Here is a 14078-nt window from a genome sequence, read left to right on the forward strand (position 1 = left end):
ACACACACACACACTTCTCTCCTTTGTGCTTGATAGAAATCTGATACTGAGGCTTGCTTCTTTGGGTGGGAGAGAGGCAAAGGTGGAAGGGAATGTTGTGGGTGGGGCAGAAAGGGGGTGGGGGAAGAGGGTCTTGTTCCTAGATCAGATGCCAGCTTCTCTTTGCTCTAAAGGAGATGGGTGGGAGAAAGGTGATGCTGTCAGGGTGGAGACCTGATTTGAACTAGAGTTCTCCCCACTCCACTGGGATAAGCAGCTTGGAATTCTCCGTCTGTGTCTTCACCACTGGCCCATGTAAAGACCCCTCTTTTCCTCCCCCTTCAAGCCTCCCAAGGGCTCCCTTCCACAATGGCAACAGCTTCTGAGACAGAATCAGCACCAGCACCGTCGGTCCATAACCTGAATGGTAACTGGCACTACCAATTCCGGATCCTCCTGTTGGGGGATTCCAGGGTGGGCAAAACATCTCTGCTGATGCGCTACACAGACGGATGCTTCGTCCCTTCCCCATGCCCCACTGTAGGCGTGGATTTCTACAGCAAGATGATGGAGCTCCCCCCGGGCATCAAGGTGAAGCTGCAGCTCTGGGACACAGCAGGCCAAGAGAGGTTCAGGTGAGAAGGAAACCCCACCCAGAAGTCCCCCCAAAATATGCAGACATGTCTTACAACTGGGTCCCAAACCATTTCCCCCTTTAAGCCCCCTTTTAGGGATTTGCCCTCCTTGACACCCTGGAAATGAAGGGTGGGAACCAGTGGAGGCTGGTGGCTCTGATGTCAGTGGTGCGGGGAATCCGCTCTGGGTTTCAGTCAGAACTCTAAAGGAGCTTGGAGAGCTCCTTTAGAGTTCTGACTGGCTCTGACTGAAAGTTGGAGCGGATTCACTACCCGAACTGACATCGGAGCCACCAACTTCCACAGGTGGGATCCCACCATAGAACCCTGCACCGCATCTCTGCCCATCTAGCCAAAATCTGCTCAGGGTGGGGAGGCTTCATCTCTGTATCACTATTGCCTGCCCAGCCCTACAGGGGCATTGCTAGACCTGGACTCATGGGGCCTGGCCCCAGATCTATTCCACAGAGTTGTGAGTGTCCACCAATGCCAATGGAAAGGTTTATTCTCTGCTTAAGTGCCAGATCATTCTCCCCTCCCCACATGCTGCAATAACCCTTTTTAAAAGATCTTTCCTTGCATGGCAGTTAAGCTTAGAAAAGGTTTTTTTTCTGTTGGTTTGGGATGATCTGGGACAGGATGCATATTAAATGAAGAATTATTCTATTTGAGATTATTTGGATAAGAAATGAATTGACTGGCTTTGAGTGTGTCAGTAACACTCGCAGTGGTTAGTGGTAACCACCATGCACCATGGTTAGTCTAACCATCCTTCCCCAATGAGCACCTGAACAGGGCCATTCTGGACTGAATGGGTGTATGGAGGCCCCCTCTTTACATGGTAATGTACATCACTTCGCTTCCTTCAAAAAGTGGTATGCATCCTCTGCATTTGGGGCCTTCCTTGTTCTGCTGAGCCCTCGACATCTGCCCCAAAGTTCCTGTCCTGATGGCACTATTGCTTGCATGTGTGTATGTGTGAATCTTTTTGGTCTGAATGATTACTTCTATTTATTTAATTCATTTACTGCATTTATATCCTGGCTTTCTTCTAAGGAGCTCAAGCCATGGTTCCTCCCACCTGATTCTACTTGGTGCAAGAGATGCTTGTTTTTGTAAGGGCAGTAATGCAAACAGCTAAAGGGAGAGGATAACACAGAGCTGTGTGTTGCGATTGGGATGGCTATCAGTAGCTACTAGTACTGATGGCTATATGCTATCTCCAGTATTGGAGGCAGTATGCCTCTGCACACCGGTTACTGGGGAAGTTGGGGGGGAGGGTGCGATTGCATGCATGTCCTGCTTGTGGGTTTCCCGTCAGCAGCTGGTTGACCACTGTGTAAACAGAATGCTGGACTAGGTGGACCCTTGGTCTGATCCGGCAGAGTTCTTCTTATGTTCTTATGGCTATTTCAAGGCCACCTGGATATAGAAGCTGAGGTTTGTTAAGTGTTGACTGGTTTTCATGCAAGGTCTGTTTGTTTTTGCTAGATTGGGAAACAGATCTCACCCAGTGAACAGGAACCTGGGGGCATGGAGAACCCCCCTCCACCCCCAACTTTGTGCAATGTGCATGTTTGACTTACTGATCTACTTATTGAGCCAATCTGACCAACCTTTATTCCTTCCAATAGCCCTTACCATATGCAAACAATGGCATTCTTATCACCTCCTCTTCAGGGGCAAGATTGAGATAAGCTTTGTCTGATGATTCTTTCCATATTTATGCAGCAGACAAAAGTGCAGGGGCCCTGCTAGAAAAAAAGGGGGCAACCTAAAAGTATAGGCTAGCAAGGAGAAAACTGAAATAATTCCATATTCTTTCTGTGTTTACCCCTGCTTTCACTTCCCTCCTCTTCCTCTGTTGTTTCCTCAGCGTCCGTTTCTTAGACTGGGAGCTCGTCAGGGCAGGGACCTGGCCTTATTCTTTGCAATGCGCCATAGATCAGCCTTCTCCAACCTGGCGCCTCCAGATGTTTTGGATGCCAACTCCCATCATCCCTTCCCATGGGCCATGCTGGCAGGGCCTGATAGGAGTTGTAGTCCAAAAACATCTGGAGGGTACTAGGTTGAGGAAGGCTGGCAAAGATGGTGTGTTTGGAATGATTAGAGAAGCAAACACCTCCAGCCAACAGCTGATGCTATTCCATGTCCTTAGTGCTTCCTACCTTTTGTATCTTTTCTTGTCGTTGTTCAGTCTTGGGGAACTTTCTGAAAAGTGCTGATCTTTGCTGGACACAGTTGCTGTTGGTGTAACTCACAGTTCCCCCAATAAGTCTGTGCCACTAAGCAAGTATTACACGACATAGGGGTCCCCAACCTTTTTGGACACATGGGCACATTTGAGAATTTGAGAAACTGCTGTAGGCACCCCCACAAAATGCCTAATCAGTGGATTGCCACTTTCGCATCTACCTGTCACATCTATGGATCTTAGGCTGCATATTATTCAGCAAAAACTTTTGTTTCGTGTTTATTGGACCCTGCAATGTCTCTTTAATAAGGGATTGTCTAATTCGGCTAATTGCTGGCAGTGCAATACAGCTAATGCCTATTTTATACGTATGTCTTCGCAATGTCCAGTAGTCACTTCTTTTGGGGAGGAGGTTATTACACAGATAAACTTTGTACTGGAACAGTCTTTAATATTCGCTGATGTAGACGCGCTCTTAAATGATTTACCTGCTTCTTGAAAATGGAAAAATGGTCAGTGTAAATGGATTCTCCACACCCTTTTGACAGCTAAAAGGCTGATATTATAACACTGGAAGGATAAACACACACCTCCTATAATGCAATGGACTGAGGACTTTACAATGCTTTCACCATCTGAACGGATGGCATATAGACACCACCTTCCAAAGGATACTTAGTTGGACATTTGGTCTGCTTTGGTTGATGCCTATGTATCCTTGCTAGGAAGCAGTATGCATTCCAGTTGTATTCATTACTGTGGATATATTCAAATCCATGTACAGATGTTTTAAAAAATGGAGAATTAAAAAAAGGTTTGTGGGAGCTCTCCGGCATCACATTGGGGACTCCTTCACAGGTGCCATTGGAGGTGCCCATGGGTACCATGGTGCCTGTGGGTGCTGCATTAGGGACCCCTGCTCTTCATAATAACAATAATGCAACTGAAAATTAGGAATAACTCCTTCTGAAAAGAAGGGTAGACCACATGATTTGCATGCAAAAAGTCCAGGCTCAGTTCCCAGCATCCCCAGGTAAGGCTGGGAAAGATTGCCTGAAAGCCTAGGGACCTGCTGCCTGTCTGTGTAGACCACCCTTCCCCAACCTGGTGCCCTCCAGGTGAGTCGGACTGCAATTCCCATCATTCCCAGCCAACATGCCTCATGCAGCTGGAGGGCACCAGGCTGGGAAAGCCTGGTGTAGACAGTACTGAGCTAGATGGACCAAGTATATGGCAGCCTCCGATGGGGACAGAGCAACAATGAAGTAGGTGTGGCAGAAGTTAAAAGAGAAGAGAGACCTGGCACTCCCTATGCCTTGATGAAAGATATGGGCAAACGAAGGTGGAGAGAGAAAGAAAACAGATGGACAAAAAATGTTGAGCACAGCACAGTCACAAAGCAACATGTTTCAAAGGTATGTGCAAACTTGTCTCTCCAAAGAAAGGACTTTATATTGCAAATAGGGACTGTTAGTTTTCAGCCAGGATGAAAATTGGGAGCAGTAGCGTCATGAGTCTTACCATTCAAAATTACGATGCAGGGAATCAAACTGATAAACTAGCTCCTTCCCTTCACCTGAGAAAAGATGTATTTTAATGAACAAAAGGTGGAGGTGGGGCATATAATTGCTTTTATTGGGGGACTTGTTTTGTTTTAGTGTTAAGGCAGAGGAGAAAAAAGTAGTATGGTGTTTCTTGTTATTACAGGGGAGCCTCTGCCTACACACTAAATAGATGCAAACAGTTTCCCAGCCCTCAAGATGTTATTAGCGTGTCCATGTGTCCTACATGACAGAGATCAGTCCTCTATTTTAAGGCATCCTCTCCTTCAAAGGTGGGGAACATGTGGTTCTCCAGGTGTTGTTGGACTTCAACTCCCATTAGCCTTAGCCAGCATAGCCAATGGTGAGGGATTATGGGAGTTGCAGTCCATCAACATCTGGAGGACCACACAGTCCCTTTCCTTGCTCTAGTGCTGCTCTGTCCAAATCCACTTTAAAGCACCCTAAGAAGGGAGAGCAGCAGGGGCTTTGAAGTTGCCCATCATAGAACACAAGAAGAGCCCTGCTGGATCAGACCACGGGTCCATCTAGTCCAGCATTCTGTTCACACAGTGGCCAAGCTGCCCACAGGAAACCCGCAAGCAGGACATGAGTGCAACTGCATCCTCCTGCCCATGTGCCCCAGCAACTGGTGTACCTAGGCTCACTGCCTCTGATACTGGAAGTAGCATCTGCACTTAGCACTTCACTGAGCAGGCACACAGGTCAGCTGGTCACAGCCTTTACCATTAAGGTGAGATGCATTGTATTTCTGCTTAACTTATAGTAATTATTTCTAAATTTGCATATCTATCCGTCTATCTATCTATAAATTAGCATATGCTGTTTTTCTACAAACATGCTTCCACTTTTGTCCTGTTTTTTGGTGGTGCATTTCCTCATTTCTCACAATGTGTAATGGGCCACACTAGGTATGATTCATCTCAATGGTAATTTAATATCTGTATTGTGGCCAACTGAAAGGTCCCAGCAAAGTGAGCAAGAACTGAACAGGCCAATATATTTCTGAGGACAGTGGAAATATGCTTTACCATCTTGAGGGCAAATGTATAATCTTCTAGTTGCAAATCAATTGAATCAGAGTGCTCTGTTGACATCTCCAAAGTAAGAAGTGTTGCAAACACGTTGTTCCAGGTCAACGTCCTAGATGTGGGCACTATGGGTTGGCATTTGGTATCCAAGCAAGTGGTTTAAATAAAGGATTTGTAAAAACCTGGAGCACAGTTTGGATAATAAATCCAGCTATTTTTGTTTTTAGGTGCATTAGTAGATCTTTCTACAGGAATGCAGTAGGTGTGCTCCTGGTCTTTGATATGACCGACCGGAAGTCCTTTGAGAGCATCTTTGAGTGGTACAATGAAGTGACTAATGTTATGGAAAAAGTAATCTTCCTCCTGATTGGTCACAAATGCGACCTTCATTCAACAAACAGGGTCACTATTGAGGAAGCACAGGGATTGGCAACTTCCCTGGGCACACGCTTCATTGAAACATCTGCCAAGGCCAGCATCAATATAGATTTGGCCTTTGAGACCATAGCCAATGCTATCTATGAGGCTCTGAAAAACAAGGAGATTGAACTGCAGGAAGGATGGGATGGCGTGAAGGTCATTCATAAAAAGAGAACTAGCAGCCTTCAGAGGAAGAAGCCGCCGCCAGAAGACAAATGCTGGTGTTAACCAATACAAGGAGTTGGACATCATGAAAAGACGATGCTGGATGGCTTCTTTGGAGGATAAACAGAGTTCTTCCATAGCCAAGTCTCTAAACCCAATAGCTTCATTAACCAATAGCATCATTAACTCATCACCAGCTTACCAGATTGGCTCCTAGAAGGTTAAGTTATGAGTAGGGATGGCCGAACTCATGAACTGCTGCCGCCTTACGTCCCCCTCACTGGACCCCTGCTGCCTGCCCAGCCGTGTTCAGTGTGCAGGGCAAGGCACCAGATGGTCCGTGGGCACCTGGTGAGAGAGGTGCAGCATCCCGCTGCCGCGTGAGCTGCCATTTTGTGGGAAATTGCAGGTAAGCTATATATATAAATTGCAATTTTGCCCATAATGGCAGCTGTAAATTAGACCATTTACGCCTGCAGTGTTGCATAAATGGCACTATTTACGGCCACCATTATGCACAAAATCTCTGTTTACGTATACAGCTCACTCACAATTTTCCACAAAATGGCAACTTGTGGGGTGGCAGGATGCCATGAGCTTGCCTGACTCAGTGTGGACCGAGTCGGGCAAGCTCAGGGGTCCACGGACTAGCGTCCAGGGGGCCAAGCAAGTGGATGTCCACCAGACTCCCCCCTCCCCCCAATTTCTGCAACATCCCTAGTTATGAGAGTGGTTGCTGCATAGGTCCCACAAACAGGCAGACAGATATAGGGGCACAAACTGATCTAGATAGCACCAGTGTAAGAAAGAACCTGACAAAAAGCTGTCTGCACCCTAAGAGGCTTGCTGCCCTACTGTGTCAACATCAGTGATCCACAAAATCTATCTGAACTGTTTTGGATCTTACAACAGAGGGCATATTTCAATTGTTGAGCTGAGAGGAGATAGGTAAGTTTGTGACATAAAGAGCTGGGTAAGGGGACTATTGGTGTAGTGTTGGGGATGGGATAAGGGGCACAAGAATGTTCAGAGTTCAGACATTTAGAAACAGGACAGGTTTGCATGTTATGCTAAGCCACACTGCAAATAAGTCACAGTGGGTTAATTGCTCACCCATGGTGTGCCTGACAAGATGATTGGGCTTGCCGTAGCTTGTTCTCCCTCTGACTCCTTCAGCCAGCTCTGGTAGGTGTCCTAGGCACCTTTGTGATAGAGCTAGAGATGTATGGATCGTGTAAAATCTGTTCCATTTGTGTTTCATGGATTGTCAGGTACCTTTCGTTTTATTATCCGTCCACAAATGGAATTGGATTCCCCCCCCCCAATTTGCACAAATTCACACGTGAAAACATGCACAAATCCCCCCAAAATGTGCATTTTCACATTTTAGCCTATGGGGGAAATGGACAGTTTTGGCTTGGTTTTTTATTGTGCATATTTTTCAATGACAAAATTTGTGCAAAATTTGGGAAAGTTAGAAAACCAGTCTGCAATTCTGTGGAATCTGCTCAACAGAGGAAAAGGCAGTCCACTGCAGAATCCACAGGTCGGATTCATGAAAATCCAAACTCATTTGGTTCCGCTGCAGATTTCTTTGACATCCCTAGATACAGCCCATCTTGTCTCCTTGCCCCGGCCTTCTCCCTGCTCTGATTGCTACCCCTTTTCATTCACCACCTTAAAAAAAAAACAAAAAACAGTGCTTCAGGAGCATGTAAATATATTCATGATTTTAAAAAAATATTCCCCCCCCCCCCGTTCTTTTGCAAGTGTGCAAGAGCACACTTTCACCTGTCCGATATCTGTGGTCTTGCCTTGTCAATGTCCTTGTATGTTGCAGCTGTCAATGCAAGCACCGAAGTGGAATAGGTAACATACAAGGCAACGAACAATATTGGCTTATTTGTGCACAATTGGAAAGGACTGGGGGAGAAATAACAGTAAGAGAAGGTAAACAGAGTCAGTGCACCAAAAACCGGGGGGACAGGGACGGGATAAAATCTCCCCCTTGGCAATGTAATCCTCTTGCTTTTAAGAGTTGAACTGACTCTTCTCTGTGTCCTCTGTCCTTTCAACACTTCCCCAAGTACTGAGGTACTCCAGAAATGGGAGTTATTAACTCCCCACCCCTTTTTGTTGGAGGAGTTACTGCAGGTGCACAAATTTCCCCTTCTTTTCGATCCCAGCCCTTAAATTTGCATAAATATTCCTGACAGTTAAAAAAAAAAAACCCTTAGAGGGTGGCTGACCAGGATGGAGCAAGTGGGGCGCCCACACCAGCAGTACTTACACACACACTGCCCCATGGGACCCCATTCACTCCATCCCTTGCAGCTGCCTTCTAATATTAAAAAAAAAAAAAAACACCTGTCAGGAAGATTTGTGCATATCCATGGAAGTGCAGTAGCCACAGCTGTAACTGGTCTGAAAAGGAGCCATGAAAAGGGCAGGGAGAGTTTCTGGACTAGCTGGAGACTTGGGGAAGTATTGAAAAAGTGGAGGACACTGAGAAGTGTCAGTTCAGCACTTAAAAGCGAGATTACATTGCCAAGGATGAGGTATTGTCATTCCCCCCATCCTTTTTGTTGCACTCACTCCATTTGTGTTTTCCCCCATTTTCAGTGCTCCTGAATTGGGCTACTGGGTCCTTTCTCTTACTGTTATCTCTCCCCTGGTCCTTCACAATTGTGTGCAAATTTGCCTATATGTAACAAAACAAAAAAAGGTGGCGAGCAAGTGAGGGTCCTTCCAAAGTGCTGTTTGGGCATTGGTGAAGGGGGAGTCACTGGTGAGGGAAAGTAGAGGAGGTACTGGTGAGAACAAAAACAGCAGCATGGGTTTTTATGCCACTTTTGTCAAGCAGCTCTGTAGCCAATTGTGGCAACCCACGATAAAATCACCCTCCCAGGTTCGGACAACACAACAACCTACCATAGGTATGAACAACCATACAACAAGCCATGGGTTCTCTGGGTAGCTTGTTTGCAAACACTGAGTCAGTCTGCAGAGAAAGCGCCATGTTTGGACAACATGACAACCCACCATAGCTGGCTGCCCATGGTGGGCTGTCTGTCATGCAAACACAGTCACAGTCTCCAGTCTACTAGATCTGAAAATAGTAAAAAGCAACCCCCTTCTTCCCTTGGGGTGGAAGGCTTGGGAAATTAATTTCTTAAATGAATCAATCCTGAAAATACTAAAGGACCATTTTAATGTGAAACAAAGCTGTTGCTTTATAAAACAATAAAATAATGTACAGTAATATTAATGGCTTTTGTTTATCTGGTTTTTTAATTTGCTACTTTTTGTGCCCAAAGCAATGTACGATAAATGTAAAATAAATGTTTTAATTTTTGAAATATATTACATTCACAATGATTAAGAATCTAGAGGGAGATTCACTCTATCCTATGGACACTGGAATGACCTCCCATGGAGCACAGGATTGTGGTCTCAATCAAGCTCTTTAGCGAACATAATAATTATTTTTTGAAATAACATAAGTGATAAAAATAGTAACAATGCAAAATCTTTCAAATATTTGTTATACCAATAATGAAAAATAAAGTATTCCATGTACCACACTTACTCTGCGCCAAAATCTGGGGGCACCAAACCTGACAGTCCATTTTCTTGGCTTTTGCTTGGTAGAAAAATTTGGCATTGATGTTTTACACAATGCAAGTGAGCATTTTCTGTTCAAAAGACATTATAAACTGAACAGCTTGATGAGGAAATGTTCAAGGTTCTGAAGAAGCATCCTGGGGATTTAGTTTTGTGGTGTCAGACCTTGGCTGTTCATTCCTTAACTGCACATCTTGAAGAGAAGCTGGCAGATCCTTAGACTCAACATTCATCTTGCTTGTAGCTCTTTTTTCAAGTGACCTGCAAATGTATAAACTGGCTGTCTGTGCCAGTTGGTACGGTGCCTGCAAAAGGCATATTCCCAAGGGATGAAGCAGGAGAATAAGGTTTGCCATGAACTGACACTAGTGATCACAATGGCACTAGGCCAAATGAATGAGATGGGGAAGGAAATTCATTAGCAGCATTCTGGGTGAAGACTGGAGGAATGGATTCAGGTGGCACAAGAGCTCCCACATGTCAATAATCTGGAAATTCTAATGGTGGGAGAGGAAAGTTCAACTCAGCAGAGTTCAATTCTTGTAAAGCAAAAAATGCTGCTTTCTGCATGGCTTCATTTACCGAATGGCATTGAAGACCATGTAGTAATAAACCATTTGATAGTTTTACTTGACACACTGTATGTAGGGTTCTAAGCAATGAGAAATCTGGCTGCAGCATTCCAACAAGGGAGCAGATACAGGAGCACTCAGATACTGGAGTAGATGATGACTTTGGTGGTCCAAGGATAGGGTGGTCTCCAGCTTCCATGGGCAGAGACGTCTGAGACCCTCCTGTGCTAGGGGGTTTGTTCATGAAAGCAGCCATCTGTTTTGTACATCTATGTTGTAAGGCAGATCCATAAGAATCCTGCCTACAAGGGGAAGTAGAAACTTCACTAGCTGGGGACCCATGCTTTGGACAGTTCTTGGTTTTGCTGTGTCTTCACCAACGTTGAAAGGGTGGCCTTGGGCTTTGACAAGTGTGACCGCCTAGGATCTGATGTTGCTTCATCTGTAGCAAAACAAGAAGAAGAAAAAGATGGAATACAAATACACGTACCCTAGTCAAAGTGCTGCAGGCTACCGAGTGTAATAAATAAAATAAATAAACAAATATTTCTGCATAATTTTTAACACCTATATTTCAAAATAAGTATCCATGGTATACATTGCAAGGGACATGTTTCATTGACTTCAAAAGATCTTATGGAAATATTGAGAATTCACATGTCCTGAAAATGTACTTACTCATACAAGCTTTCCCTGGCTTATAAGTGATCATTATGATGCTGTTCCATTTTACACTTCCTTTTTATTGTTTCTTTTTCTCTTACATTTGTTGTAAATTTTACTTTGTTTAGCATAATATTGTATTATATATGTATTTTAATGGTGGTTTTTAATATTTCTTTTTGTAAACTGCCTAAAGATTTTACTATATTAAGCAGTATACAGGTATTACTAATTAATAAATTATCTCTAAATTAAGTCAGGACAAGTAACCTTACATCAAGGTGGCACTTTCAAGCAGAGAGAAGTGTTCATTGATCTAATCCCCTTTTAAAGCCCAGGTTTTGGTGGAGATTTCTTTCCACATCCTTTCTATGTTCTGGGTGCTGATGAAAATTCTCTGACTAGAAATGTTCAGCTGGATGACATAGTGCCTTATATGCAGGGATTTGTAAAGGAAATGCATATTCCAGTAAATCATTTCTTAAAATGATATTTCCAAAGTTGCCATACTGGTGATAAACCTAATTAGAATCTCCTCTTTTTCATTAAGTCAAAACACTTCCCTTTCAGCATAGCTTCAATCACAGAAGCTAATCTTGCACTACCCCTCCCCCTGCCCCTACACTCAAACATACTAAGTGCACACTAGAGAATTCACAGCTTAGAACCAGGGCTGCTTGATCTTTCTACTGGAATCAAATGGAGCTTCCTTCCCATGCCAAATAGACAAAAAGTTTTTGTGTGAAACATAGCATGAGAAGAAAGGTTAACCCAACTCCTTTCATGCCATGGTCCCAATTCTGATTAACCCCTGCCCCCAGCACTTGCTATTTCTACTTTTAAAAAAATTTAATGGAAGACCAAGTGGTGCATTTAATACTACATGTAGTTTTTTTTCCAAAGAAAGACAGACAGACAGACAGACAGACAGACAGACAGACAGACAATTGGAAAAGAATTTGGGGGAAAGGAGAGAGACCAGAATACAGTAATTATTCCAAAGATCCACTGAAGCTAGAAAACCACCCTGAACTTTAGTCTAGTCATGAAATCTATGTAATCTATTTGCCAGCCAGTAGCTTCCCCTCAGGGAAGCGTGCATAGGATTGCAACCTCACGATTACACCAGCGCTTCCTCATCCAGAAGGTTCAATGTGGCTCTGACTATACAGTCTGATGTGACTTGCCCTTTCTTATGTGACTACAGGATACAAAGTGGCTTGCTCTTTTTTTACTTAAATAAGGAATTTAAACTTCAGCAAAGAATGGCTGTAAACAGGAAACATTTGCCAAAAAAGGCCAAGTCTGAGAGCTTAAAGCATATACTCACCAGATGTTCATTGAGTGTACTCAGGTGGGTATTTTGCCTTCACTGTACACTTCCTGATGCATTTCCATATGATGCCCCAGAACCCTCTTTTGGAATGAGTGAGGCGGGCCCTCTGCACAATGCGCAAAGTTTGCACACATACCTCTGTGAGTTCCTCTTCCTCATAAATGCTTGCTGTTCCAAGCCCTGAGCATACGAAAGAGAAAAGATCAGGCAGCTGAATACACAAGCTAGACTTTACATTCTTTATTTTTTAAAAAAAACCTCTCAAGTTTATTTATTTATTCAGTCAAATTTACAGCCTATTTGAACCTGAAGACTCCTGAAGTTGGTAGGTGTACATGGTGGATTGTGGGCCTGGTAGACCTGCCCAGATTCCTGAGGCAGGAAGGATCCTGACACAGGGGAGCAGGGAGAGCATGGTGCTGTTTAGGATTTTGAGGGCTGAAAAATGGGTTTTGGGGGCAATGATGTTACCAACAATAGACTTCCATCCTTCTGTGAAATGTTACATCCCCTTTCACAAAAATACCCTTCTCAGCAGAAGTGACTCCCTCCCTTCCACAGCAAAATCCAACTGCATCTTTCACTTACATGTGTCACATGTGTCGACGTCTTCCTGTTTAACGAAGCTCCCCTTTTTGTGAGCCAGGTGTCCTAGAGAGGGAGTGGAAAGACTGTTACATCACCTGCAGAAAACCAATCTGAATCAGAGGTGGCTTGGGCCTGGAGGGGAGGTGTGCTTTGGACAAGAGCCAGGATGCTTCAAGAGCTGCAGCCTCAGACCAACATTCTGCTTGTGTGCTGATTGCCAAGAGGGGGGAAAAGAGATGCAGTCATGAATGTTGATGAGGGAAAGAGGCTTGGGTTGGGGGCTGCTCTTGATTTTGGGGTGCTTCCAGACAGACAGCTCTAGCCCTATCAGTCAAAAGGCATTGTACATTGATGCCAGCTCTCCCGCCAATGGATTTGCTGTGATGTTAAAAAAGATGGAAGAAGCAGTGGGGAAAGATGGGAGATTTATATTATATAGTATTATTTCTATGCAATGGCTCCTTGTTCCAGATACTGCAGTCACTTATTTCCAAAACCTGGACTACTTATCTTCTCGAGTCATCCAACTGTCATCATTCTTGGCTCAGCCACACTCAGGAATGTTGTGTGCATGTGTGTGATGTCTGTCATTAAAGAGGAAGTGTTGAAACTGAAGCTGAGAGCCTGGCGATCTCTGTCACCAAGATGAAATGCCTCTGTGGGAAGGCCAGGCAAATAAATCCGGCTGAAATCCAGGCGCTGGGTGCTCAGCCCGAGAAATGGGATGAAAACATCGGGAAGTCTTCCTCAGTATATTCAACAGGGCCTTGACAGAATCAGGACCCCACATTAATACAGGAAGGATGGTGGGATGTGCCATTTTGGTAAAATCAAGGAATGGTTCTGTGAAAGAGGAACGTTGCTTGACTTACCCACAAAAAATGCTGCCACCTTAAAAATTGCTACCCCTTGGATGTTGGGATGGAACATGCAGCTCAAGGCGGCCCCTCTGACGAGCTCCTTGCCATATGATTGGGTCTTGCACAAAAGAAAAAGGGGGAGTTGGCATCAGACATATTTGTGGATGGGTGAGAAGACTCTGCAACACAGGAGGGCAACCCATGAGATGCAGGCAGCTGTGGCTGCTCTTCTTGTGGCACGTGAGTCCCAGGAAGCCCCATCCACTTTGCCCTGTTGCCCAGCGGATCATGTGGGTGGCAGGGAAAAGACTGTAGTGCTCCAGGACAGTGATCTCAATTGGGATTGCTAGGAGAGGGAGGCAGGTCTCCTACTGGATGTGGAGCAGGAAGAACTGGCTGCAAGTTCCCACTCGGCCGTGAAGTTCATTCATTGCCCTTGGGACAAGCAT

At 44.7% G+C, this 14078-nt stretch overlaps 1 protein-coding gene and 1 long non-coding RNA gene across 2 annotated transcripts; one reads left to right on the top strand and one right to left on the bottom strand.

The window, feature by feature from the left end:
* Window positions 1-216: 216 nt before the first annotated feature.
* On the top strand, window positions 217-8930 carry LOC146338008 (ras-related protein Rab-42-like). Its single transcript, XM_084815691.1, has 2 exons — window positions 217-614; window positions 5629-8930. Exons 1-2 carry the CDS (start codon window positions 349-351, stop codon window positions 6047-6049), a joined length of 687 nt encoding a protein of 228 aa, XP_084671817.1. The 5' UTR covers window positions 217-348; the 3' UTR covers window positions 6050-8930.
* Window positions 8931-9181: 251 nt separating this feature from the next.
* On the bottom strand, window positions 9182-12834 carry LOC146338009 (uncharacterized). Its single transcript, XR_014785138.1, has 3 exons — window positions 12770-12834; window positions 12176-12361; window positions 9182-10624 (listed from the first exon to the last, which is right to left on the bottom strand). It is a non-coding gene; the product is annotated as an uncharacterized LOC146338009 (long non-coding RNA).
* Window positions 12835-14078: the final 1244 nt, after the last annotated feature.

This window comes from Heloderma suspectum, chromosome 10 (genome assembly GCF_057233095.1).
Source record: "Heloderma suspectum isolate Gila_16-S chromosome 10, 16-S_ref, whole genome shotgun sequence".
Classification (NCBI taxonomy): Eukaryota; Metazoa; Chordata; class Lepidosauria; order Squamata; family Helodermatidae; genus Heloderma; species Heloderma suspectum.